We start from the raw sequence: 26,421 nt of genomic DNA, 5'->3' as shown, positions 1-26,421 counted from the left end.
GGGGTTCCTAATATAGCAAAATATGATCTGGCAGTGCAGATCTTCCAACTAACCTTACTACATGCAATCTTGAACATTCCGCTGTGGCTCCTTCTGGAACTGCCCAACTACACCCCAATTCCAAAATCGGCCTTATCATGGCTTCTCCATAGGGCTCATCCTCCTGTTCTATGCCCCCTCATGCTTCATTGCCTAAAACTTTGGGATTCGATCCGTTACTCAGGTAACCTCATGTCGCCCTTCCTTCCACTTCTTCCCCTTTTCAACAACCCTCTCTTTCTGCCATGTTCCAAACAACCAGAATCCTTTTCCTGGAGGTCATTGCATGGATTCACGAAGGTCTGCCACCTCCTTATGTTTCTCCTCCTGGCCCTCGTTCCAGGGAACTCCCGAGGCACCACCCACTAAGTTTTTTCGTTACGCCCAACTACGCCACTGGGTGGACTCTCTGAGATGCAATTCTACTTACCACTTTCCGAAAAAGGCCTTTGAGCACACCTGCTTACACTCTCCTGGTTTTCCAGGCACTATCTCGAGGATCTATGCCACCCCTAACACCATTGATTGCCCTGCTGCTGCCTCCTACAAATCCTGGTGGGAAACATGACCAGAATTGGAGTGGAGTAAAGTAAGGCCTGGTCCTTCATTGCAAAGTGCTCCTTTTAACCCTGCTAACTTGGGGGGGGGGGCACCTATAAGGTCCTCCTTAGATGGTATTGGGTTCTGGCCCATATAGCAAGTTCAAACCCATCCTATAGTGAGAGTTGCTTCAGGGAATGTAGGCAAAAAAGAGATGTTATTCATATCTGGTGGTCCTGCCCCCATTTAACCGGACTCCAGGGTTTTTGGGCTTATTTATACTTTGTTCCATTTGTCCATCTGCAAAGATGCTAAACTGGCCTTGCTACATTGCCCAATCCAAGGCTTATTTTTCTACCAAAAAAAACTGGTGACCTACCTGCTTATTGATCCTTAATGCACAATTGCCAGGGACTGGAAGAAACACTTTTTTTTGATTGTGGCAGAGCATTTTGACTGACCTTATGGTTTCATTAAAAAAAAATTGTCTAGCATTTTACACAACTCTCATACTAAATTTCTCAAAGTATGGACACCCTGGTGGTCTTATGCTCTCCCCACCCTGCATCTGACCAGTCTGGGCATTTTATAACTGACTTCACCTAAACCCAAGCCTGCAGGAACTTCCTTCCCCTCCCCCCCTTTCTCCCTTGCTATCTCCTCTTTATCCTTTCTTCCCTTCTCTGTCCCCCCACCCTCTATATATTCCCCCCTTTTTATTTCTGGCACTTGGCTTATGCCTACACCCATGCCCACCCTCACCACCCCATAGTATGCTCCCAAGCCCTCAGACCTAGGTCTCCTTTGCAGACCCGTAGCCTGTGTTGCAAGGTCATAATATAGGGTTTTACCCCACTAAACTGTTACATTAGGCATGTATCAACCAATGCCATTATTTTTAGCATTCTTACCATGATCCTCCTGCGTGGGTCACCAGTTGTTTTGTTACCGGTAATTTTTTCAATAAAAATTATTGTACCAGAAGATTTAATAAATGGCTCAGTGCAAGACAGACCACTTGAACTCTGCCGTCTGACGTAATTCACTCACAATCTCCTTACACTATGAATAAGCTAATTGCAAGTAAAATGCATCAGAGCACGAAGTTCAAGTGGTCTGTCTTGCATTGAACTCCTCATTAAAGTAGTATTAAACCCGAAACCAAAAATGTAATATAATGCAGTTTACCAATCTTTAGTGGTGGCTGGAGTATTGCCTGGTCTGTTTTTTACCTTCAGTTCCAAATAAATTCCTTTTGTTCCCTGCCCACTGAAATTGTTATGACACTCCTGTTCTACTGTACTTTACTGAGTTCACCAAAAGGTACTAATTTACAAAATCCCAACCAAATATCATTCCACAAATGGTGTTTGTCAAAGGCAAAGCAGATACCTCTGCAGCCACATCTGCCAGCTATTCATACAGGAGGGTGGCAGAATTATGATTCTCCACCTTGGAGACGCATGCTTCATCCGAATCTAAGTTTATCAGCAGTGCCGGGTTTCTCAGTTCGTGTTCATGGTTAACATGGTAATGATGCACACAACTCCAAAGTAGGGGATAATTGTACTAACCTCCAACATAAATGTAAGATGGATACCTCCTTACCTAGAACTTTGGTGTCCAAGTCCTTTTTTTGAAAGTTTCAAATTATTTACATTAAAATTATTATTATATTAAACCACATTTTTCCGACCCTAAATACAGCTATTTATTTTAAAACATTGGCTCACAGTGAAACTTGAAAAATAAAGCCATAATAGGAAAGATTTATAATGAAATAAAAAACGCAGAGCAAAACACAGTACCCAAGAGCAGAGAAAGCCAATCATGTTATGAACTCACAGAGTCAGTGTAATCCTAGGACTTAGAGAAGAATCAACACTGCTCATAGCACTGATGTTGAGGAATGGTCTTTTTTTTTTTTAAAGCTAGTCTTAATAGGAAACACAACCTCTACGCAGTTAAAGGGAGAGGTTTGGTTTGTACTACCAAAGAAAAAAAAAAACATTCCTAGCCACTTAAAGAAAAGAAAAAACAATCAGAACAGGAATAATGATCATAACTAAAATCTTTGCTATAATCTACTCTGTTAAAGTGATTGTAAATGCATTTTTTTTTTAAATAACAGAGCGGCCCAAACTACTTCTTCTTGGGTCTCCCACCCGCACTTCTAGCTCCTCCTTTCTGGTCATTTCCCCCATAGGAAGCAGTTTTCTATGTGGGAATTTGTGTGGGCTCACACCGAGCTGTGCTGCCTGCATCTATAGGCACAGACAGTGAGGCTTGGTCCAACCCCCCACTCCTGCATCACTGGCTTTGATTGACAGCAGCAGGAGCCACTGGCTTCCACTGCCTCAGCAAGGCCAATGAGACCAGGAAGTAAGGAAAGAGAGTTGCTGCAGATGGGCACAGCACTGGAATGAATCAGAGCTCAGGCAAGTATGGGGGGTGGGGTGAGGGGGATACTACTTGCAAGGAATGCATTAAGGCAAAAAATGTTTAGGCTTTATAACCACTTTAAGAAGGCACTCTTTTCTTCAACACAGTGACTTTTTGAAGGGTGCAGGGTCACTGCCTACTTCCTAATTGGGTTAATTAACTTAAATTCCGGGACACCAAATGCTGTAAACTGGGGGTTGAAAGGAGTCACAACCACAATTTTAATGCCTACCTAAAGCACAAAACTTGTAAACAGGCAATAATAATTCTAGCAAGTGTACGTACAAAATTGAACACAACAGAATAAGGGATAGGGCAGTAAAATAACTCGGGGCCTGCTCCATAATGCCCTTTTCTGGCCAGATAGTATCAAAAACATACATTCAAAAGGTAGTAATAACAAACATAGAGCTCATATTTTGAGTACATATGAGAATGACTGAATCCAGTCCACACTAAAGGAAATAACAGTCATAAATTGATATTTAGGCACAAAAAGTAATGTACCGTATTTAATCGGCGTATAACACACACACCAAGTTTAGGAGGGAAGTTTAAGGAAAAAAACTTTTAGGAAGGAAAAAAACTTACATTTTAAATGACCCTCAATGCAGCCTTGCACAGCGTCCATCTGCAGCCTTGCACACTGTCCATCTGCAGCCTTCCCCAGAGTCCATCTGCAGCCTCCCCAAAATTGCAGCATGTTTGGGGTTTCAAATTTAGCACCGTTGTATAAACTGATGTTAGTGTTACGTGTAAAATGCAAAACTCCAGTGGGTGTAACAACATGTCCGCTTTCCCCCTTCTTAGTGTATCCTTATTGTGGACGAGTGTGGGGTGTAGCCAAATATGTCGCTACACCGTCGCCGCCGACATAGACCGAGCCGAGTGTACTGTGTACTCGGCTCCGTTTGCAATCACGCCCCCTTCCCGCCCCTTGGCCCAGCTCCTATGATGGACACAACACCGGTCCAATGGTGGGACGTAAAGGCTAGGAGGCGGGACTGGGCATGACTGTGAGCGGAGCCGAGTACACAGTACACTCAGCTCAGTCAATGTCAGCGGCCCTCACAGACGGTGGGGATCGGCGTATAACACGCACCCATGATTTTCCCCTGATTTTCACGCGATTATACACTGATAAATACGGTATGTCTGGAAAAGACATTGGGGTTTATATCTAGATTGAAATGGAAATCCAGCCATCAAGACCACAACAGAAAATATTTACAAGGGGTCCCCTTAGTTGACAGGTGATGCTTCTCATAAGCAATGTCTACCTCAGTGATTCTCAAACAGGGTTCCGTGGAACCCTAGGGTTCCTCCAAAGGCTGCTAGGGGTTCCTTCAGCACTGGGCAATTTCTGCTTCTCAAATAAGTTCCCACTGACACCATTGATCTTTTTAGCTATCTGTAAGGAGGTAATTCTTCCCAATGACCACAAGTGTAAGGACCATTGTTCCCACTGACCATCACACTATTGTATCACGAGTTGCAGATGTCCATTTTTTAGCAGGGGTTCCCTGAGACCAGAGAGCTATTTCAAGGGTTCCTCTGTGTTGAAAAGGTTGAGAAAGGCTGGTCTACCTAGTGCCAAAACCCACACCTCAAGAGGGGAAGGGAGGGGGAATATTAGAAACCTATTTAAGTCAACAATGGGGTTGGGGGGTGCTGGAGACCCATTTAACTTGACAGAGGTTGTTGGGTTGTTGAAGACCCATTTAAGCTTAAAGGGGTTGTAAAGGTAAATGTTTTTTCACCTTAATGCATTCTATGCATTAAGGTGAAAAAACATCTGACAGTGTCTGCGCCCCCCAGTTTTAGTTACCTCACCCCCTCGAAAGTCCCGCGCTCGTCCCCCGATGTCCTTTCCACCGTTCAGCCTGGCTGCTGATTGGCTGGAGTGGCTGGATGGAAAGCAGCGCAGCCATTGGCTCGCGCTGCTGTCAATCACATCCACTGACGCGGAGCGCCGGGGGGCGGGGCCGTGTGATACAGCGAGCGGCTATAGCCGCCGGCTGTATCACGGGAGCGCGCCCGCAGATGCTTCTCACCATGCGAGGGAGCTCGCATGAATGTGAGAAGCACCTGCGGGAGGAAGCCGAGACAGCCGCCGAGGGACCCCAGAAGAGCAGGTTCGGGCCCACTCTAACATGTTTGTTATTTAAAAAAAAATTCACTTTACAATCCCTTTAAGTGTTCTTTTAATAAAAATAAGCTTTTGTTTCAAAGTGGATTTGTCAGTCAGAATGCAAAATTGTACTTTGTGCATTTATCTTATAAAATTAGAGAACACTGGCTCCCACTGCTGTCAATCACAGCTAGAGAGGAGGGAGCTGGGGGTTGGGGCTGAGCCCCATTCTGTGTGTCTTACAGATGCACAGAGTGGGTCTCGGGAGCGAGCATGCGTGAGTGTCCCCATAGTAAGCGGCTTGCTATAGGGCCACTTCTTAGAAATGGAGGAACCGGGGGAGCAGAGAAAAAGAGGTCTGTAGCTACTCTGTGAAAAAACCATTGCACAGAGCAGGTAAGGGTAACATGTTTATTATTATTTTTTTTAAATACCTTTCATATCACTTTAAGGCAACTCTTTCATCAGGAATAGCCTTTCAAAGCACAGCAACAGAAAAAAAAGACTTTTTTATTTTTTTTGTATAATGCAGTGCACCACAGCATGTGTTGTGCTGCAGTACGAGTCTGTTGGCACTTACTGTACTAATGCATTGGGGTTCCATACCAAATAAATGGCCCCACACGTATTACACAGAGTGCCTTTTGTTACCATTACTCTATTCCTAATGACCATCTCCCCATGCTAACTGCAAAAACCTTCAATATAATTGGGTGGTGCTTAGTCAAAGCAGGAATACAGGTAGACAGCTTTTGCATTCAGGCCTATGAAGAATTTAGAAAACCTAGCCACCTAAAATTGCACCTACTTATCACCCAGCACCTCTGACTTTGAACCTTTCTACGTCCCAGCACCCATACCACTGCACTGCAATTCTGAACCTTCCTTCAGCACCCCTTACAATGTATCCCAACACCCAGCCACTGCATCTTTCTGCCAGCTAGTAACTCTGTCACTGCATACTACAACACTGCTCCCCCTTGTCAACTTTGAGGGACATGCAGACGAAGGAGAGGAAGAGTCTGAAGTTTATGGACTCTGGCTACTACCTTACATAGTTAGTAAGGTTGAATAAAGACACCAGTCCATCCAGTTCAACCCGTGTCTACAATTGGACCTATCCCTATGCATTGTGTCTCATTAAGATGCTCCTCTATTATTATTTATTTATTTATTTATTTAAGGTACCAATATAGCGCCGTCAATTTTTACGTAGCGCCCCACACATACATTGCAAACGCACAGTGGTCCCTACCCTTGGAGCCCACAATCCAAGGTCCCCAACTCATATTCATATACTAGGGCCAATTTATTTTGGACAGAAGCCAATTAGCCAATTAAGCCAATTAACCTACCAGCGTGTCTTTGGAGTGTGGGAGGAAAATGGAGTACCTGGAGGAAACCCATGCAGGCACAGGGAGAACATGCAAACTCCAGGCAGGTAGTGTCGTGGTTGGGATTTGAACCAGCGACCCTTTTTACTACTAGACGAGAGTGCTCCCCATTACACCTTCCTTCTCTAGTGACATCACCTCCTCCGTAATGAAGCCTGTAATGTCAAACCAGTCAACTGTCCCCTGGGGGCGCTGTGCATTGTGTGAAATTCAAAGGCTAAAAGAGTAGAAGGAAGCAAAACACTGAACCTGCTTACCACCTCCATTACTACGGAAACCTTCCAATGCTGCGGCCATTTGCTAAAAGCCCAATATCAAAGTTCATTCTTTATCATTCTTTATTTCCTTTACTTTCAAGATAAAAGTTTTATGTTACATTAAACACTGCTATTTAATCACGCCTCTCTCCTAAATTAATGAAACTTACATATTATTTTGAACATGCATTATTTTGAACGTCCGGAAGCAAAGGGGGAAGTTATAACGCAATTTTTTCCCCTGTATTTTTCTCTTACAATAGGTATAGGATATCTGTGTTGTAATAATCAAAACACCTGGCAAATGGTTAATAATCACATCAAATTTTATATGGAACATGTTTTTTTTTTTTTTTGGCACTACCCACACTGGGCTAGGTTACTGCAGTATTACCTGTGTGTGAATCCAGTGAGCAGGCGGATGTAAGTTATACTTCACTGCAAGCTCCAGTACCCCTTCTTTTTCCAGAAGTCCTGGACTTGAGCAAATGGAGAAACCCCCAACTTTAGGAACTCCAGGAATAAAGAAATCTACCCTGTAAAAAAATCAAAATATTACAAATTTTAATTGTACCTAATTTAGAAAACATGCACAGTTTACATTCTTTTTATACAGTATTTTTTACTATAAACCAAATACTGTTACACAATCACACCTTATTTACGTCATCAGTTTGCGTCGGCACTAATATCGGTGAGCAACTGTTCTCAAGGATAAAGCACATGAAGGGCAAATATAGAAACAAAATATCTGATGAGTACCTTAATAAGGAATTGAGAATTGCTACTATATCCATCGAACCAGATACTGATGTGCTGTTAGTTTATCGCAAACAGTGTCAAATATCACACTAGATTTATGTTGCCCTCTTTTACTTTTAAAATAAAAAATATTACAAAAATGAAGTTTATTTACTTAGATAGGTACATTGTCTATATCAGTGAGTTACTAAACCCACAAGAGTAAAATCAGTCTGTATATGCAGCAAAGCATGCTTGTTCTACTCGCTGTGGAACCTCAGGGGTTAATCCCCCGCATTGTGTAAAAAGGCTGTCTGATCCTGTCTTTTCTGAATCGGATTTCAGCTTTCATTGGTGTAGACCAGGGGTGCCCAACCTTTTGAAGAGCGAGGGCCACTTAAGCGACTTGATAACCGGTCGTGGGCCACAATGAGTGGACTCTGCTTATGCAGAGTGAACAATGACGCAGCCCACCTGAGCACCTGTGGCTTTCCTGTGGGTTAGCTGCACTTTGCCATAGGCTTCTATTATATCCTGCAGTTGAAGTTCACTTTCTGAAAGCACACCAAACTGGCAGGTAATAACAGAAGTCTATGGCTCAGTGCCGATAACCTGCAGGTGCACTGCGCTGCACCTGCAAATCAGTTTGAAAGCAGCTCAGTAACCAATGAAGAACAGATATGCCCAGATATACATTGTGATTTTTGTAATAAACTTACCTATAATAACAGTATTTCATCCAGGTATCGCCGACTGTTGTCCTAGGCAGAGTACATTTGGTATCACTCCGCCTGCAACAGGAGGCAGCGCTTCACAGGAAGCAGCTCCTTATGCCTCTCTCTTTCGCCTTGCGTCTCCTACCGTCACCTTCATTCACAACACTTATGCTCTGAGATTTACAACCAGCCATCCCAGAGCAGGAGGTCGAGGGCCACATCAGAGGGCTCCGCGGGCCACTGGTTGGGCACCCCTGGTGTAGACCATTCAGAAGCATAGCAGATGACTAGTTACTATGGGTTATCATATAGTTCTTTGCTCTATTAATAAATCATAAGTAGAAAAGTAAATCATGCAATTTAAATATATTGTATTAAGACTGAACTGCAAACCAGCTTTTGTATTGTATGAATGGATACAATTTGGGAAATCAGCATTTGCACTCTATGGCCATTTAACATTCCTGACTCCATTACACTGACTGTCAAATAACCTGAACTTTCAATGGCAAGGAAAGCCAGGCTTAAATCCAAAAAAGTCAACACATTCCTAATATAATAAAAGAAACAAAGCACACCATAAAATTTTATTTTACAGCTGGATTTAAGCTAGCTACATTTACTTTAATTGTATGTTAATGAGAAACATGTGGTGCATACATCGATTAACAAGCTAAAATACAATGACGCAAAACAGGCTTTTCAAGCGTCTTGGCATTAGTAAAACGAAAAATATAGAAATATAAAAGTTGTTTTCTTTGTTTAACAAAATCAATGATCATAAAATTTTACAGAATGATTTAAAAGAAACAGAATGGAATCTTACAATTGATGGTAAGTTCTATAAATAGCTGTACTACATGAAGTCATTGTTTTTCTTAATTAATTGAATCTACAGACTCATTATCCGACCTGACTCCAGAATGTCCTTGGATCTGATCATTTTCATGACCCAAATTAGAAAATTAGGTGGGTTTTTTAATCTTTTTTTAATACTTTTTTTTACATTCCCATTTAAAGAAGATATTTGCTAAAGTCATGTAGAGATTTTTACTATTATTATTATTGTCGACAGCTCTCTGCATGCTAACAGATTGTTCTGGTCATGAATTAGTAGAACTAGACAATAGCGCCCTCTAATGTTTAATCACTTAAACTGGTGTTTCTCAACCTTTTTCCAGTCAAGGCACCCTTTAAAATGATGCACTAGAGATAGAGAATAAATCATGAGAGAAAATTTATTCATGAAAAGCAAATACACTGTTGCCCACTGGTACTAACTAGTACTCCAGCATTTGTTCTCCCTTATTTTCTCTCCACCACGCATCTAACTTGGCCCAAGTGCTGACAGACAGAGGCAGGGGGGTCGAACAAGGATGCTGTGCAGATGCCAGGCATCCTCTTTATCAACCGATGATGTCAGGAATTGTTGTTGGCTGACCCACACAGTGCACAAAGTTGTAATTTTGCACAATGAAAACCTGTGGCCTTGTGTAACAAAAAGACAGGCATGATCCACCTGTTGGCTTGTACACAATTTTGGGCAATGAAGGGCAATTTTTAGGTATTTTGTCATGGCACTCCTGAAGAACTCAGATAGCACTCTGGTAGAAAAAAGTTGATTACTGTTGAAAAACTGTATGATAAAATAAAATGCCTGGGCTTAATAGACTTTACAGTAATAAAGCAGGATAAATACATTTCTCTGTAAGCATAAACTAGAACACTAAAGGTGTACAAAAGAAAATTACAGATTTTTAGTATTGTATAGTTGAAGATTTTAATCAGCCTATAAAACTCTTCTGCCACTTTCTACGATCATTGCAGCTCAAAAGGAGCTGAAGCGGTTCTGGCACCCACTGCTAGCAGTGCTCTCGCTGTCAGGGGTGAAGGGATTCAATTTACAAATCTGTAAAGGGTGAGAAAGATGGAGTGACCACTACCCACTGTGCTGGTGACTGATGGCGATTACAGATTAAATATGGCTGCTCTTTAACCACTTGTGTACGAATTAGGAATGGGGGATTGGTGGGCCTTATTCAGTGCTGTTTATGAGCGGCACGGAATAAATACGCGTTGGGTTGCCGATCCACCAGGTGATTGTTGTGTATAGTTGGGAATGCACAAAACACTGTAACAAGCCAATCTAAGCATCTGGGTACCATGGGATCGCTGTGACTGATCATTACATGATATTAATTACAATGCTGATCCCTCCCTTTAGAACTGGGTACAGGGACAGGCTGAGCATTTGTGAATGTGCAGCTGCTGATCCATTCATTCTGTTGCAGTGACAGGCAGATCTTTTTTCAACCCTTTCCAGCCCCCCACCGTCTCCATGTGACCTGTTAAATACCTCACCTTCCTTTTCATGTCTATCTGAACATTACTCTTCACCTCCATCCTGTGACTGTACACAATCAGCACTTTAATACCTTCAGTGCCCTCTTCCTCTGTGTGCAACCTGTACAATAATGTATATAGTAGTGGACCATTCTCAGGGTCGTGTTTAACCCCTTCAATATGAGCAACAAAAAAAAAAAAAAAAAATAGATCACCTTGGGTTGTCCGCCTTTCAAAAATTATTCATTTCGGGGGGTTTTGATATTTTTCTGGCATTTTTATTTACCTTAGAAAGGGGAATATTTTTTGGTCTTATTTCTATTTTAAGGTAAACAATAAACACAGCAGTTACTAAATACCACCAAAAGAAAGCTATGTTATATATATATATATATATATATATATATAAAAAATGTTTTAACTCATTTGGGTACAGTGTTGTATGATAGAGTAATTGTCGGACAAATTAGCACAGCAGCCTGGTAATGAAGGGGTTTAAAAGGCTGGTGCTTAAGTGGTTAAAGTATAAAAAAAAAAGGCAAAACTTTTTTTCTTAGTTTTGGATTAGACCACCTATTAGGTTTTTATTTTTGTCTGAAATGAACTCGGAAAAGAATAGCCAAAAAAAGACAAGCAGAGAACAATTGACTTGTCAACTGTGTTTTATCTGTGGTCTACTCCAGCTGATGTTTCCCCATTATGCCCCTTTTAAAAGCCACACGTTTTTGAAGCGATTTCAGGGAATGCCTGTGTAAACTTGAGGTCTATGGACCACAACTCGCATGAAAGTACAGGGACTACTTTGCAGTCAGCATGACTTGAAGTCTCACATATATGAGTGGTTTTCATGGGGAACAACTTGTCATGTGACTTTGCAGTCCCAAGTCACACAAGTGTGAAAGGGGCCTTACTGAATTACCATGCCTTGTTCTGTTCTGTGTGGGGGTAGCCATTTTGGTAGTACCTGGGTTTGCATACTAGTGTCAGAGTCTCCAGCAGGGAGAACAAAGAGCTACACAACCAGGAAGTCTCCAAATCCCATTCCAAATCATCTGAGACTGGCAGTTAAGAGGCAGCAGTGCCTTAGATCTCACACTGCAGGCTGTAGGTATACGAGTGTCTGGGCACCCTCACATCCAAGGAACTGCGCTGTTATTTTTCCTTGCAGACAAAAGATACCTTTGCAGGGTACTGCTTAGTTACAAATAACAATCCTATATACTATGATCCCTAGAACAAGCACATTTTCACTTTTTGAGTTCAGTTCTGCTTTAATGGTGGCTCAATATTTGGTCTGAATGACATAATATGCTTCTGTGAGATACTGTTTGCCCTCTCCAATGCACCTAAATAGCTATTTAACTGGGAAAATATTATATATATTTTTTTTAAAAATGGGCTTTTGACTGAGCAGTAGTTTTTCTCCGAGACCCCAGTACCATCATGATGTCAGGGCAGCTGTGTAATGATATCATCAGGTTATCTGCAATACCATGATATATTTATTTTAGGAGCCGTTCACATAAATCCTACACAAGGAAAGGCTGGTAATGACATCCAGTTATACCAGAGGTCTCTGCAAATAAAGCAATATCCAAAGCCCACAAATTGCTTCTATGGTTAGTAAGATGGCCACAAGCTACAGTTACACCTCTGGTAAACATTAGACCATTCATTGTTGTCCTCCTAGGTGTTTACCACTTCATCCAGGCAGAACACTTCCCAAACTGAGACTATCAGGGCTTCTGTGCTTAAAATTTCATGACAAAATACATAATAAAGGACAAACTATAAATATATAAAGAACAACATGCAAACAACGCTTGCACCAGTTTTCTTTTTAACAGAACAGCTGTGAAACAATGCACATACAAATCACTTCCTTTATTAGCATTTGCTAAGCTGAACATGTGAGAAAATCAGTGAAGATTTGCACAAGTGCATTTTTAAACAGACATTAGCTTTCTTAGTAAAAGACACACACTGATATAATTGTATAGACAGGTTTACTGACCAAGAAGGTTCAAACGACCAAAAAATATAGATGTATTTTCAAATCTATGAATCAAACACCACAGCTTTAAAAAATTATTTTTCCCCTGTTTACACCTGAGCAATATGAAGTACATTTCCAGAAGTGCTTGAACACCCAACATGAAGATTCCCATTATATTCAATGGTGCCCCATTCACATCTGAGCGATGTGTCGCTTGTACATGACCTTCTTGTTCTCCTCCTCCTAGTAACTAGCTTTCCATTGGCTAAAAAACAAAACTGCTCAAGCTTGAAAGATGCTCATGTGTGAATAGGGGCTTAGAGCAAAGCCAATAATTGAGCACAAAGGACCTGCCTTCATAGTCAACTGTAGAGGAGTTAGTGGATTTTCACAATCTCTATACTCAGCATGGCGGGTCTTCACTACATGTTTTTCAGTCATCTCCTCTTCCTCACCATCTACTTTTCCTATGTCTCCTAAGGCTGATGGGTAGATGCTTCAATGAAAACATGTGGGTGTGAAGACATTTACATATTGCTAGCAATGCTATGACCCACCCAACATCTTCTGAAACAGACTAAAGCAGCAAAAAAAAAAAAAAAAGAAGAAAGATCTGCTTATATAAAGTTTAATACTTTACTGTAACTGCATAACAGCAATCACCAACATCACATTTCGAGGGCGTGTGGGACCAGTTTTTCATGCCTTGACAAAAAAGTTCTACATGCCCTTGGACAAGTGACATTGCTGTTATGCAGGAGACTAACTAAACACTTTTACAGAGTGCTGGCCTTCTCCCATACTACTTTACTAGTGGCACCACTGCTAGTCGTGCATCCATAAATCCTAAAGGCTTTCTACACAGACACACATACTTAACCTTCTGTCTTCTTTGCAAAAAAAAGACTTGAGGATGAACATTAGGCCCAAAAACCACAACGTAAAATAAATAAACAATACTCGAGAAAGGGGGACCGTGGCCTGAAAAGCCACCTTTCACGCGTGATGTCACTGTGGCCCAGCTGCAGTCGGTAAAAATATACAGTATGAGTGCAGCGCTAAACAAATTTTAACATCTTAAAATATATCATTAATCAGTGAAAAGACTTTAATGAAACATAAAAAAAATATTACATAGAACTAAATTCACAAGAAAAAGTGTAAATGTTAATACATGATACACAAATAAGTGACCAATTAATTGTATATATATTTAGATGTTAAAATTTGTTTAGTGCTGCACCCATATATCTTTACACACACTGAGGAAAATTGGGTATATTAGCAGCTAACTCTTCCATTGTCCACTAAGCGCTGACTCAGCATTTTTATTGAGCTTCATTGCGGTCCACAGCTGCCACTTCTTGTATCTATTCAAGGTGGTTCTTCCTGGTTTCTGCCTCTCTGTGCCGTTTCCTGTGTCACCTGGCCATTAAAGGAGCTCTCACCAACATTTTACACCTGCTGCTGCCTTCTGGGACCTAGAACTTTGCCCACTGATGGTATCTTTTCATTACTGCAGTTTTCCATTTGATCATATGCAAGTGCATTATTGTTTATTTATATATATATATATATATATGATGGTTTAATAAATTCTGCACTGAGTTTTTCCCAACCATGTCCCAACCCAACGACGAAACCCAGGAAAGTGCCCCCTGCTGAATATCCTGCGGATTATTTTTCTATATGCCATGTCCTTCTAATCACAAGTGAGTGCAATACTTTATTATTTTTTGCCCGTATGTTGTCATGCAAGCTACACTCAAACCGTGGCACTCACTCTCTTTTTTTTTTCCTTCCTTCATTTTCCATGAACATTGCTGGGAAGTACTTCAGACCCTACCTGGAAAAGATAATGCAGATCCTGCTGAAATGTAAATCCTTATTATGGACCTTTGAAACACCATTGGATATTTGTGGATGAACTTTACACACTGATGGTTATATCATAAGCCTGGTTTATCAGCTCCTAATTGAAAAATTGTGAATCTTCTCCCCACACCATCTCTGTATAAATGTAGTTCATTTCTTGGGATGGCTGGTAAGGGTTTGGACTGGCCACTCCACTCCAAAGTGTCACTCCGGCGACAAGTGTTTGGCACTTGTACACGGGCACTTCTTCTAACAAGACCACATTGTCATCTTTACCATCTCCTCACCATGCCTTCTCTGATCTACTCTTTCAGGTAATTGCATAGACCTTCCCTGCAACACAAAGTCGCTCTGTCTGCGATTTTCCACCTGACTCTTCATACCCTCTGGTAACTGCATAGTCGCCACTCTTCTCTTATACACTGGACTGCATTACCTAACTGAACTCTAATTCTGCCTTACTAAGAATTTGAAACTGCTGTCTATACTTGTTTATTTTTGAAAGTGTCACTTATATTGTATTATGCTGCCTTGGACAAGATCAAACATTTAACCTTATCCTGTTGCCCCCTCTTGCATTGCACTCTGTCCAGGCCAGTTGTAAACCCCACCCTCCCACAAGCTTGGATTTATCAGCTCCTAATTGAAAAATTGTGAATCTTCCCCCCACCCCATCCCTGTATAAATGTAGTTCATTTCTATGGACGGCTGGCCACTCCTTGCGCAAAGTGTCACTCTGGCGACAAGTGTTTGGCACTTTGACCAAGGCACTGCCACAAAAAAGTAAGTACAGACATTAGTGAAATTCCCCTTCATCCTCGAACTTTCCTCAGCCTTCCTTCTATTCCCATCTCCCCACCCTCCAACATGCTCACACTAATCTTTGCTATAATGTCCTCTCTCCTCAAACTCATGTATTTACCCCTCCCCCTTCTCCAGCCCTCAACCTGTACATATCTCCCTCTCTTCTGCCCACTCAGTATTCCTGCATTTATCACTTCCTGCTCATTCTAAGCCCACACAGTATCACCACTTTCACTGCACTGCCCTCCTATAAATCCCACTCCCGCCTTATGACCCTCACCCCCCTACTACTCCTAATGTCTGGGGACATTGCACCAAACCCCAGCCCTCCCACACCCAATTCCCACCCCCAAAATGGTCTGTCTACCTCCTCCAACAGTAGTCGTAAAACCCACCTTCTCATCCCAATTCCCCTGATTCCACAAGTCAGCCCCCCTCTTTCATGTGCCCTCTGGTGTGCCCGCTTGGTGTTCTACAAACTAGTTTCTGTCAATGACCCTTTCCTCTCCAAATCCCTTAATCTATTTGCTATTACCGAAACCTGGCTCCAGGAATTTGACACTACCTCTCCAGCTGCCATGGCCTTCTCTGGACTCACTCTACCAGACCCAGTGGATGAAAAGGAGGTGGTGTTGGAGTTCTCCTCTCCCCACAATGCACCTTCCAGGTTCTTCCCATACCTCCTTTTTTTTTCCCCTGCTCTTTTGAAGTGCAATGCATTTGTCTTTTCTTTCTAGCTTGTCTGAGGGCCGCAGTCCTTTATCAGCCTCCTGGACCAGTGTCATGCGTTCTGGATGACTTCTCTGCATGGCTACCCTACTTTCTCTCCTCTGAAGTACCTGCCATCATCCTAGGTGACTTTAACATTCAAATCAATGGCAATACTGCAACCACTGATCAACCTAACCTCCTCTTTTAACATAACACAATGGACACAAACCACCACTCACTCCAACGGCAATACTCTCAATCTCGTATTCTCCCATCGTTGCACTCCCTGCAACCTCTCTAACACCCCCCTTTCCTCTCTCTGATCACAACCTTATCCGTTTCACATGCTCCTTGTCTCCTACCTCCCATGTTGCCAACCCACAAACCAATACCCGCAGAAACCTTCGCAACCTCAACTCTTCCCTTCTTCATTCTGCTACTGATGCCCTTCACGACATAATTGCACCCCTGCCCTGAACAGACCTAACCACTTACATCTACAACAACACGCTGTCATCCTCCCTAGACGTACTAGCTCTTCTTTCTACACGCAGAACCAGGCCCCATCTGCCACAACCCTGGCAAACAGACGACACTAGAAGTCTCAAGAGACACAGCTGTGCTCTTGAGCGAGCATGGCGTAAATCGAAGTCCCTGCAAGACTTTACCTTCTACAAATCTGCCCTTCTCAAATACAACTCCTGCCTCCACACTGTTAAACAAACCTACTACAACACTTTCATCAAAATGCTCTCATCCAAACCTTGTCAACTCGTTTCTACCCTTAATTCCTTACTTCACCCCCCACTGCCGCCACCCACCAACTTGCTTACCGCGCAACAGATTGCCAACCATTTCAAAAGCAAAATCGACCCCATTCGCAAGGAGATATCCAGCATTCAACTTCCTCCCCTACCCAACACATCAGGTCTAGCACATCACTCAATACTCTCCTCCTTCTGCCCAGTTACCACTGATGAAGTTGACAAACTCCTCTCCATGGCTTACCTCACCACCTGTCCCCTGTCCCCTCACAATTACTGTGACCACCTTCCCACTCTATCCTAAACTCCCTTACCCACATCTTCAACCTCTCCCTCTGCTCTGGCACCTTTCCTTCCCTACTCAAACATGCAATGGTTACTCCCATACTTAAAAAACCCTTACTAGACCCCACCTGTTTGAATAACTTAAGACCCATCTCCCTGCTCCCATTTGCCTCCAAGCTCATTACCGAATGAATCGCTACTTCACGGACATCAACCTTCTCAACCCCCTACAGTCCGGCTTCCATCCACAACATTCTACTGAAACTGCACTACTAAAACTCACCAATGACTTACTAACTGCTAAAACCAATGGCCATTACTCCATACTCATACTCTTATGTCGCGTACACACGATCGGACTATCCGGCGGACCAGAGTCCACCAGACAATTCGATTGTGTGTGGGCTCCAGCTGACTTTTTCTTCCCAAAAGTCCAGGTGGACTTAGAAATAAGACTTGCTTCAAAATTGTCCGCCGGACTCGGCTTTTAGCAGACAATCCGTTCGTCTGTGTGCTAGTCTGGCAGACTAAAACCGACGCTAGGGCAGCTACTGTCTATGAACTTCCTTATTCTACGTCATCACGTTCGAATCCGCCAGACTTTTGGAGTGATTGTGTGTGGCCAAGTCTGTTCGCTTGAAAGTCTGGCGGACCTCAGCTGCAAAGTCCGTTGGATTGTCCGCCGCATAGTCCGATCATGTGTACATGGCATTAGACCTCTCTGCTGCCTTTGACACAGTTGACCACCAGTTCCTCAGCAAACTACACTCCCTTGGCCTCTGTGATTTTGCTTTATCCTGGTTATACTCGTACCTATCTTAGCTAACTTTCAGTGTCACTTACAACTCCATCTCCTTTGCTCCTCTTCCTCTCTGTTGGGGTACCCCAAGGCTCTGTCCTTGGGCCCCTCCTATTCTCACTCTACACCTCTTCCCTGGGCCAGTTGTTAACCTCCCATGGCTTTGAATACCACCTCTACGCCGATGACACCCAGATTAATCTCTCCACTCCTCAACTCACCCCCTCAATCTCCTCACGGATCTCAAACTTACTGAATGACATATCGGTATGGATGTCACACCACTTTCTCAAAATCAATCTTTCTAAAACTGTGCTTGTAATATTTCCTCCTTCCCGGTCCCCCCCCCCCCCCCCCCCCCCATGACTTTACCATTAAGATCAACAGCACAACCATTGCTCCCTCCACATATGCCAGGGTGCTGGGTGTAATCCTTGACTCTGACCTCTCATTCAGCCCCCACATCCAATCAATGGCTAAATCCTGCCGCCTTTACCTCTACAAGATCTCCATAATTCGACCCTTTCTGACTAATGACACCACAAAGAAACTTAGTCACTACTTGATTATTTCCTGCCTTGACTACTGCAACTCTCTCCTTAATGGCCTACCCTTATGCAGGCTATCCACTCTTCAGTCTATTATGAATGCTGCTGCTGGACTAATACACCTCAATAATCGATCTGTGACTGCTGCCCCTCTCTGCTAATCCCTTCACTGGCTTCCCCTACCCCACCGTATGAAATTCAAAATGCTAACCACAACATATAAGGCCACCCACAACATCGCCCCCCAGCTACATCACCTGCAGATATTGCCCAAATCGTCCCCTCCGCTCCTTCCCAGGACCTCCTGCTCTCCAGCTCCCTTGTTATCTCTCATGCTCACCTTCAGGACTTCTCCAGAGCCTCTCCCATCCTCTGGAATTCCTTTCCCCGGTATATCCGATCAGCCCCTAATCTGTCCAGCTTTAGGAGATTCCTGAGAACTCACTTAATCAGAGAAGCTTATTCCACACCCACCTAACAACTGTGCCCGAGCCACCCCCCATCAAATCATTCCCTGCATCTATTACCTTTTGTACCACCAACCTGGGTGGCAGAGTGGTGTAGTGGGTAGCACTCTCACCTAGCAGTAAAAAGGGTTGCTGGTTCAAACCCCAACCATGACACTACCTGCCTGGAGTTTGCATGTTCTCCCTTTGCCTGCGTGGGTTTCCTCCGGGTGCTCCGGTTTCCTCCCACACTCAAAAGACATGCTGGTAGGTTAATTGGCTTCTGTCCAAAATTGGCCCTAGTATATGAATGGGGACCTTGGATTGAGGGTAGGGACTGATGTGCGATGTACAGGGTTAGGGACAATTGTAGACACGCACCCACACTCGGGTTCAACTGGTGTCTTTATTCAACCTTGCTAACTATCTAAATCCACTATGTAAACCTCTCCCTTTGGAATGTAATCTCTACGAGCAGGGCTTTCAGTATGGAACTGTACTGTAATAGTGCTCTACCCCCTCTACATTGTAAAGCGCTGCACAAACTGTTGGCGCTATATAAATTGTGAATAATAATAATAATATCTTAAAACCCATCCCTTTCTAAAACATCTGTACCAGGGTTACTTTCGTTTCTGTCAAGTTGTCCAAGTGCATTCTTTTTACTGGGGGTATCCTTGGTCCATTTAGCATACTAAAACCACCACAAGCAAATGGTTCCAAAATCAGTCTTCTATGGATAAATCAGTCTTATAGTAAAACCTATAAAACTGGCCACATACCGTATATACTCGAGTATAGGCCGACCCGAGTATAAGCCGAGGCCCCCAATTTACCCCCAAAAAACTGGGAAACCTATTGACTCGTGTATAAGCCGAGGGTGAGATATGCCTGTCCATCCCTGTGTGTGTCCGTCCATCCCTCTGTGTCCGTCCATCCCTGTGTGTCCGTCCATCCCTGTGTGTGTGTCCATCCATCCATCCCTGTGTGTGTGTGCGTCCATCCATCCATCCATCCATCCCTGTGTGTGTGTGTGTGTGTGTGTGTGTGTGTCCATCCATCCATCCATCCCTGTGTGTGTGTGTGTGTCCATCCATCCATCCATCCCTGTGTGTGTGTGTCCATCCATCCGTGTGTGTGTGTGTGTGTGTGTGTGTGTGTGTGTGTGTGTGTGTGTGTGTGTGTGTGTGTGTGTGTGTGTGTGTCCGTGCAGCCTTGTGTGTCCAGCCTACCTGTGTCCCGAGCCTCCGTCCGGTCCCGTCCCGAGCCTCCGTGTCGTCCCGTCCCGAGCCTCCGTGTCGTCCCGTCCCGAGCCTCCGTGTCGTCCCGTCCCGAGCCTCCGTGTCGTCCCATGCCAGGATCGCCGCTCTTCGTCGGCGCCCTGGCGGCCATTCCCCTGTTCAAAAGCCGCGCCTCCGCCTCCGCCTGTGATAGGCGGAACACTCAATTTCCCAGCAGTCAGTGTTCCGCCTATCACGGACATCGGCTCATCCTCGGATGAGCCGATGTCCGTGATAGGCGGAACACTGACTGCTGGGAAATTGAGTGTTCCGCCTATCACAGGCGGAGGCGGAGGCGCGGCTTTTGAAAGGTAGAATGGCCGCTGTCTGTCTGCTCGACACGCTGTTCGGGCAGTCAGACAGCGGTGACTCGAGTATAAGCCGAGGGGGGCACTTTCAGCCTCAAAAAAGAGGCTGAAAATCTCGGCTTATACTCGAGTATATACGGTACTTAGCTGAGAATGCATTTTAAAAATATAATGCATGCTTCGGGTTTGGATGCATAATCTGCAGCTTCCCAATATAGTAAAATGAATATGTATCTTCAGAATTGAATTGCAACTCTGAAAATCCATAGCTTCCTGTGTAAAAATGGAAATTACATTAAATAAGCCCTGAATATCTGGAAATTGTTACATTTTGAAATGCTTAGTTCCGCTTTTGCAAGGAAATGCAGCAACATTAATCTCATGATCAATGTGCATTAAGGCTCGATTCACACTTATGCAGGTTGTAGTTTGCATATTCCAGGTGCATTTTGCGTTTTTCAATACATGCTTTACATCAATTGAAGTAAGTGGAACCAAAACCGGAAAAAAAAGGCCCTGGCCCATACCATAAAATGTACAGATGTGAACTACATCCATAGGAAACCATGTTAAATGGACTGTAGTGTGTTGCTGCAAAACTGAAAACACGCTAAAAAATGCATAGGTGTGAACCAGGCTTTAATACTTGTTTGCATTCATTGCACTAACGATCAGTATGTCAGCTCTTTCAATAAATTTCCTCAGTCTCAGGTGTGCACGGAGGTAATGGCTTGCTGTTATGGGGCTGATGGAAGGGCAACTGAACTACGGCACCCTCCCCCGCCCCCCCTAGGTAGGCACTCTACCACGATAGGAGGTAGAACTAGTAGTAATTTGTTGTCAAAAAATCTGGGACCTTGGTGTCATTGCCTGTGGCGGTGGAGCCACACCCAAGCTGTACTAAATTTAAATAATTACAAAATGATGCAGGTAGAGGCATCCTGCAATTCATGAAAGGGTTGGTGGTTTGGGTTTTCAGGATTTTGCATGCAAACATGGTTCAGGTTATACCCTAAATGTGAGTGTAACCTGAAACCTGGTCCAAAAGGTAGACTTAAGCCTAGTACACACTGCTAGTTTTTTTTTTAGGCTCAAATCAATGGGCTGAGCATGCTGATCGGCAGACATTTTTCGGTCATACCCCTTAGACAGAAGCAGACCGGCTTCTGTCGGACCAACTGCAGTACACATGTCGGCCGTTTTTACTATTGCACTGGCCATCACCCGACATTCAGCCCCGTGTGTACAGGGCTTTAGTGTTTAACCTTGACAAAACTGTAGCAGTATACAGGTTTACAGTGAAGAACTCCAAATTCTGCCAAAAGTATATCTGTTGAAATGTGCCCATATCCTAAATATTAAAATGAGTTCAAACATAAATTCAGTAACTATGTGTCGGTACATGACTGGTGATCATACTCTTGCTATATGTTCATCACCATCCAGGGGTTGAATAATAAAAATACGGCACATTTATGTTGGAAATATGTCATGAGATGTATAGTTTCAAATATTTATGTGTAACGATTACATGTAGAGGAGGAGAAGCCACATAGGTATAGTTGATTTTTGAAATATGCTCTATCTCAGGGACTGTTAAACCTGTGTAGACTCCAAGTCCTGGTTCACGCTGGTGCGATGCGGGAACCAGCACGATTCCTGTGCAGGTTCCCGTATCGCATCTGACCCGCAGGCAGTTCACACTACTCTCTTCAAACCGATGCGTGTGTCAATGTAAAGTGAATGACACCCCCAAATCAGTTTGCAGATTGCAGTGCGAACTGAAATCGGACAGGAATCATATCGCATGGGTCTGAACACCCATGCCATATAATTCCAGTGTGGACCAAAATAAGGGTCCTGAACCATTTTGGTGCAAATGCAATGCGATTTCAGCCATAGTTTGTATGGCTGAATTCGCATGTGATGTGCACAGCAATACAGGGTGAATCACATGCAATGTCTGGCATCACACTAGTGCGAACCCAAACTAAAGGCAGCAAAGCTGGGCATATGCTTGGCAATTTTGAAAGTCAATGAAGAAAAAAAAAAATCTATCTGGTCCACCTGAGAAGTGCTGATGAAGAAGAGCTGGGATTTCAAATCCTCACACTTCTAGAGCAGCCGTGAGGGTACTGACAGCTCAGTGACCCCAGAAGTAAGTACAGCAGGGACCGAGGGGGTGGGAAGAGTGCCCTGTGTTAGTTCACCTACATTTATTCTGTAGGTGAATTTAACACTTTAATGACTGTAAAACAGACTGATGCAACAATATTTCTATCTTTATTCAAAAAATGGATAGCTGCTGTTGATACCTCAGGCATCAGGGTTGTCAGACATGTTCTTGTTCCAGGTCAGTGAAATAGTAAAGAAAAGGATAAACATATTGGGTATTTCTGACAGCTGTTATAAACATGTATGTCCCAGGCCACTTATTCGTAAAGTATTGAGGGAATGATACGGATGACTGATCATGGCACGCATATTCAAAGAGTAAAGAATAGCGGCTCCCCATTTCTTATTCTCACAATTCTCTCTAGCCTGTCAAAAGGATCTTTATAATAAAAATCTAACCAGAGCAAAAAAAAAAAAAAAAGAGTAGCAAGTATGTGGACATTGGAACCTGAAGTATCAGTACCCGATAGTGATTTATCCTTCCAGATTTACCAACAACTGAAAAGCTGATCACAAAAGCGTTTAAAAAGTAAAAAAAACAATAATTTTAAGCATGTGAAGACCAGCATGTTAATGCCCTCTTCCTGTCAAGGACAATTTTCAGTATTGTAATACACTGACAATTCCTCGTTCATTCAAAAAAGTACCCAATGATTGTACTGTACAGGTCAAACAGGAGGAAGGAGATGACGGGGTTAATGTACAGATGTAACGGATAAGGCAGGTAAGAGGTTAATATACAGGTCAGTTTAGAGCCGACACATACTGTAGAAGGGTGAGGATGGTAAAAGGGGGTGTTGACAGTGTTTGTCGTAGCATTTTTTATTATTCATTTTCCTGTGTGCTGTCTGTAATTAGGAACTTCCTTCCAACAATCACTATGTGAGATGAAAGTGAAAGCTGCTGCTAACTACAGCTGTAGTTTAAAGTGGCTGTAAACCCTTACAATCCACTTTTTACTACATGTAAGTCTATAATAAGGCTTACCTGTAGCTCCCCCGGATATCTCCTAAACCTGCATGTTTTAGGAGATATCCCCTGTGTCAGCATGTGCCAACGTCATTGGCACATGCGCACTGAAGCAATGGCTCGTTCGTGTGTTGCTTCAGCTAGTGTGCCGTCACCGGCGGCTCCCGCACGCATGTGCAGGAGTGATGTCATTGCGGCTCCGGCCAATTACAAAGCCGGAGCCCGTGATACCTGGAAGTAACTCCGGGAGCGATGTCGTCGGCCGGAGCTGTGTACTGGGACCACTGCGGGGGCTTCCATCTAAGGTGAGTATTTCATAATGAGAAAGTATGCTATGTTTTTTTTCTCTTTGTTTTTTTTAGTGGTTTTACAACCACTTTAAAGAGGAAGTAAAGCGTGATGGGTTTTACTTACTTTACTGCATAGCATACGAGCCCATTATGTTACACTTACCTGCAAACGAAGCCCGTGATGTCCCTGTTGGTGGCTGCATCCATCTTCACCCCTTTTCCTTCCGGGGCCACAGACTCCGGCTCTGTGGCTGGCCGTGGTCACGTGAGGTCACTCCCACACACGCACAGGCCCTTTAGAAACAGCACGATCATGCCCTTTCTTCAGTGTGCAAGCTGACATCGGTACAAGCTTATATGGTAAATATCTCCAAAACCGTGCAGGTTTAGGAGATATTTCCAGTACCTACAGGTAATCCTTATTATAGGTATACCTGTAGGTAAAATTGGTGTGTAAGGTTTTACAACCACTTTAAACAATGTGTGATCGGTTACAGAGATCACATGGTACAAAGCCCCTCATGGGCTCTACATTTATTCAGTAAGCTGTCTAGTGAACAGTGCGGTCACATTGTGGTGCTCGTGTGCACTGTAGAGGGCGCACATAAGCATGTAAAAAGGGAAAGGTCATTTTAAAATGCCCTCCTGTCTGTTTAGCGGCACTGTTCAGCCATTTGTGTACAATTGACAGACAGCAAGTGGTTACGTTGGGCGTCAGGTTTCCTTTAAAAAAACATTTTTTTTTAAATAATGAAAAGTGTTCTTACCACTGTCCTGCTTTAAAAGTAAATTCACTGTTTCCTACAGATAGCCGCACTCTTTTCACAGTGGCAGATTCATTGGTAATCCCACAAACTGTTGCCGGAGAAATAACCTGCAAGATGAAGTAAATGAATGCTGAAGCAAAAGGTCTAAGACATAAAGACCTCAAATATTAAAATAATCCATTAGTGAATCTGTAGAAGAAAGGCCATGCTTTCTACCTGTACACTTTATTCCTGACACGTAAAACTGAACTGACACCTTGTTTTTATAACAATGACCATTACGTTTTTAGTGTAACAAGGTACAGGGTAGGTATTCCTATCCCACAATGCACCGAAATACAATCCTATGGGTTTTTTTTCATATGCAGATTACATACAGGTTGTGCCTCTTTATACACTCTACTGAGATCTGTGAGAAGGCCTATACCAGTGATGGCGAACCTTGGCACCCCAGATGTTTTTGGAACTACATTTCCCATGATGCTCAACTATTCTGCAGGGTGCATGAACATCATGGGAAATGTAGTTCCAAAACATCTGGGGTGCCAAGGTTCGCCATCACAGGCCTATACATAAAAACATCCAACCAAGCCAAATTACCCTATTATCGATGATTTAAAAAAAAAAAAAAAACATTTTAGACAATCTGAATAAACATCCTAAAACTGCAGGAATTTGAAAAATGCATCTAAAGTCTATGTGTAATTGTAGTCATTGTTGGGTACAGCTTTTTTCCTTCATTAACCACTTCAGCCCCGGACCAATTAACAGCCTAAGGACCAGAGGTCTTTTTACAATTTCGCACTGCACTGCTTTAACTGGTAATTGCGCGGTCATGCAATGTTGTATCCAAACGAAATTTGCGTCCTTTTCTCCCCACAAATAGAGCTTTCTTTTGATGGTATTTGATTGCCTCTGCGATTTTTACTTTTTGCGATATAAATGGAAAAAGACCGTAAATTTAGAGAAAAATATATATTTTCTACTTTTTGTTATAAGAAAAATCGAATAAACTCAATTTTAGTCATACATTTCGGGCAAAATTTATTCAGCCACATGTCTTTAGTAAAAAAAATGTCAATAAGCGTATATTTATTGGTTTGCGCAAAAGTTATAGCGTCTACAAACTAGAGTACATTTTCTGGAATTTACACAGCTTTTAATTTATGACTGCCTATCTAATTTCTTGAGGTGCTAAAATGGCAGGGCAGTACAACCCCCCCCCCCCCCAAATGACTCCATTTTGGAAAGTAGACACCCCAAGGAAATTGCTGAGGGGCATGTTGAGCCCATTGAATATTTTTTTTTGTCCCAAGTGATTGAATAATGACACAAAAAAAAATTTTTTTTACAAAAAGTTGTCACTAAATGATATATTGCTCACACATGCCATAGTTATATGTGAAATTGCACCCCAAAATATATTCTGCTGCTTCTCCTGAGTACGGGGATACCACATATGTGGTACTTTTTGGGAGTCTAGCCGCGTACGGCACCCCCAAAACCAATCACTGCCTTCAGGATTTCTAAGGGTGCAAATTTTTGATTTCACTCCTCACTACCTATCACAGTTTTGAAGGCCATAAAATGCCAAAATAGCACAAAACCCCCCCAAATGACCCCATTTTGGAAAGTAGACACCCCAAGCTATTTACTGAGAGGCATGTTGAGTCCATGAAATATTTTATATTTGCCACAAGTTGCAGGAATATTACAATTTTTTTTTTGCACAAAGTTGTCACTAAATGATATATTGCTCACACATGCTATGGGCATAAGTCAAATTACACCCCAAAATAAA

General features: G+C 43.0%; 1 protein-coding gene across 1 annotated transcript in view; it reads right to left on the bottom strand.

Annotated features, from left to right (window-relative positions):
• The window catches only part of OXNAD1 (oxidoreductase NAD binding domain containing 1), a 116,823-nt gene that overhangs the window by 43,185 nt on the left and 47,217 nt on the right, over positions 1–26,421 (bottom strand). The window contains exons 4-5 of the mRNA XM_077491377.1: positions 24,621–24,727; positions 7,198–7,339 (exon numbers count right to left, since the gene is read on the bottom strand). Of these exons, the coding sequence (XP_077347503.1) occupies positions 7,198–7,339; positions 24,621–24,727 (249 nt within the window). The remainder of the gene's footprint in view (positions 1–7,197; positions 7,340–24,620; positions 24,728–26,421) is intronic.

The sequence above is a fragment of the Lithobates pipiens genome, unplaced genomic scaffold, assembly GCF_037356315.1.
Source record: "Lithobates pipiens isolate NorthernLeopardFrog02 unplaced genomic scaffold, aLitPip1_a1.2 Scaffold_19, whole genome shotgun sequence".
Classification (NCBI taxonomy): domain Eukaryota; kingdom Metazoa; phylum Chordata; class Amphibia; order Anura; family Ranidae; genus Lithobates; species Lithobates pipiens.
Note: the sequence above shows the minus strand (reverse complement) of the source record. Positions and strands in the feature narration are given on the sequence as shown.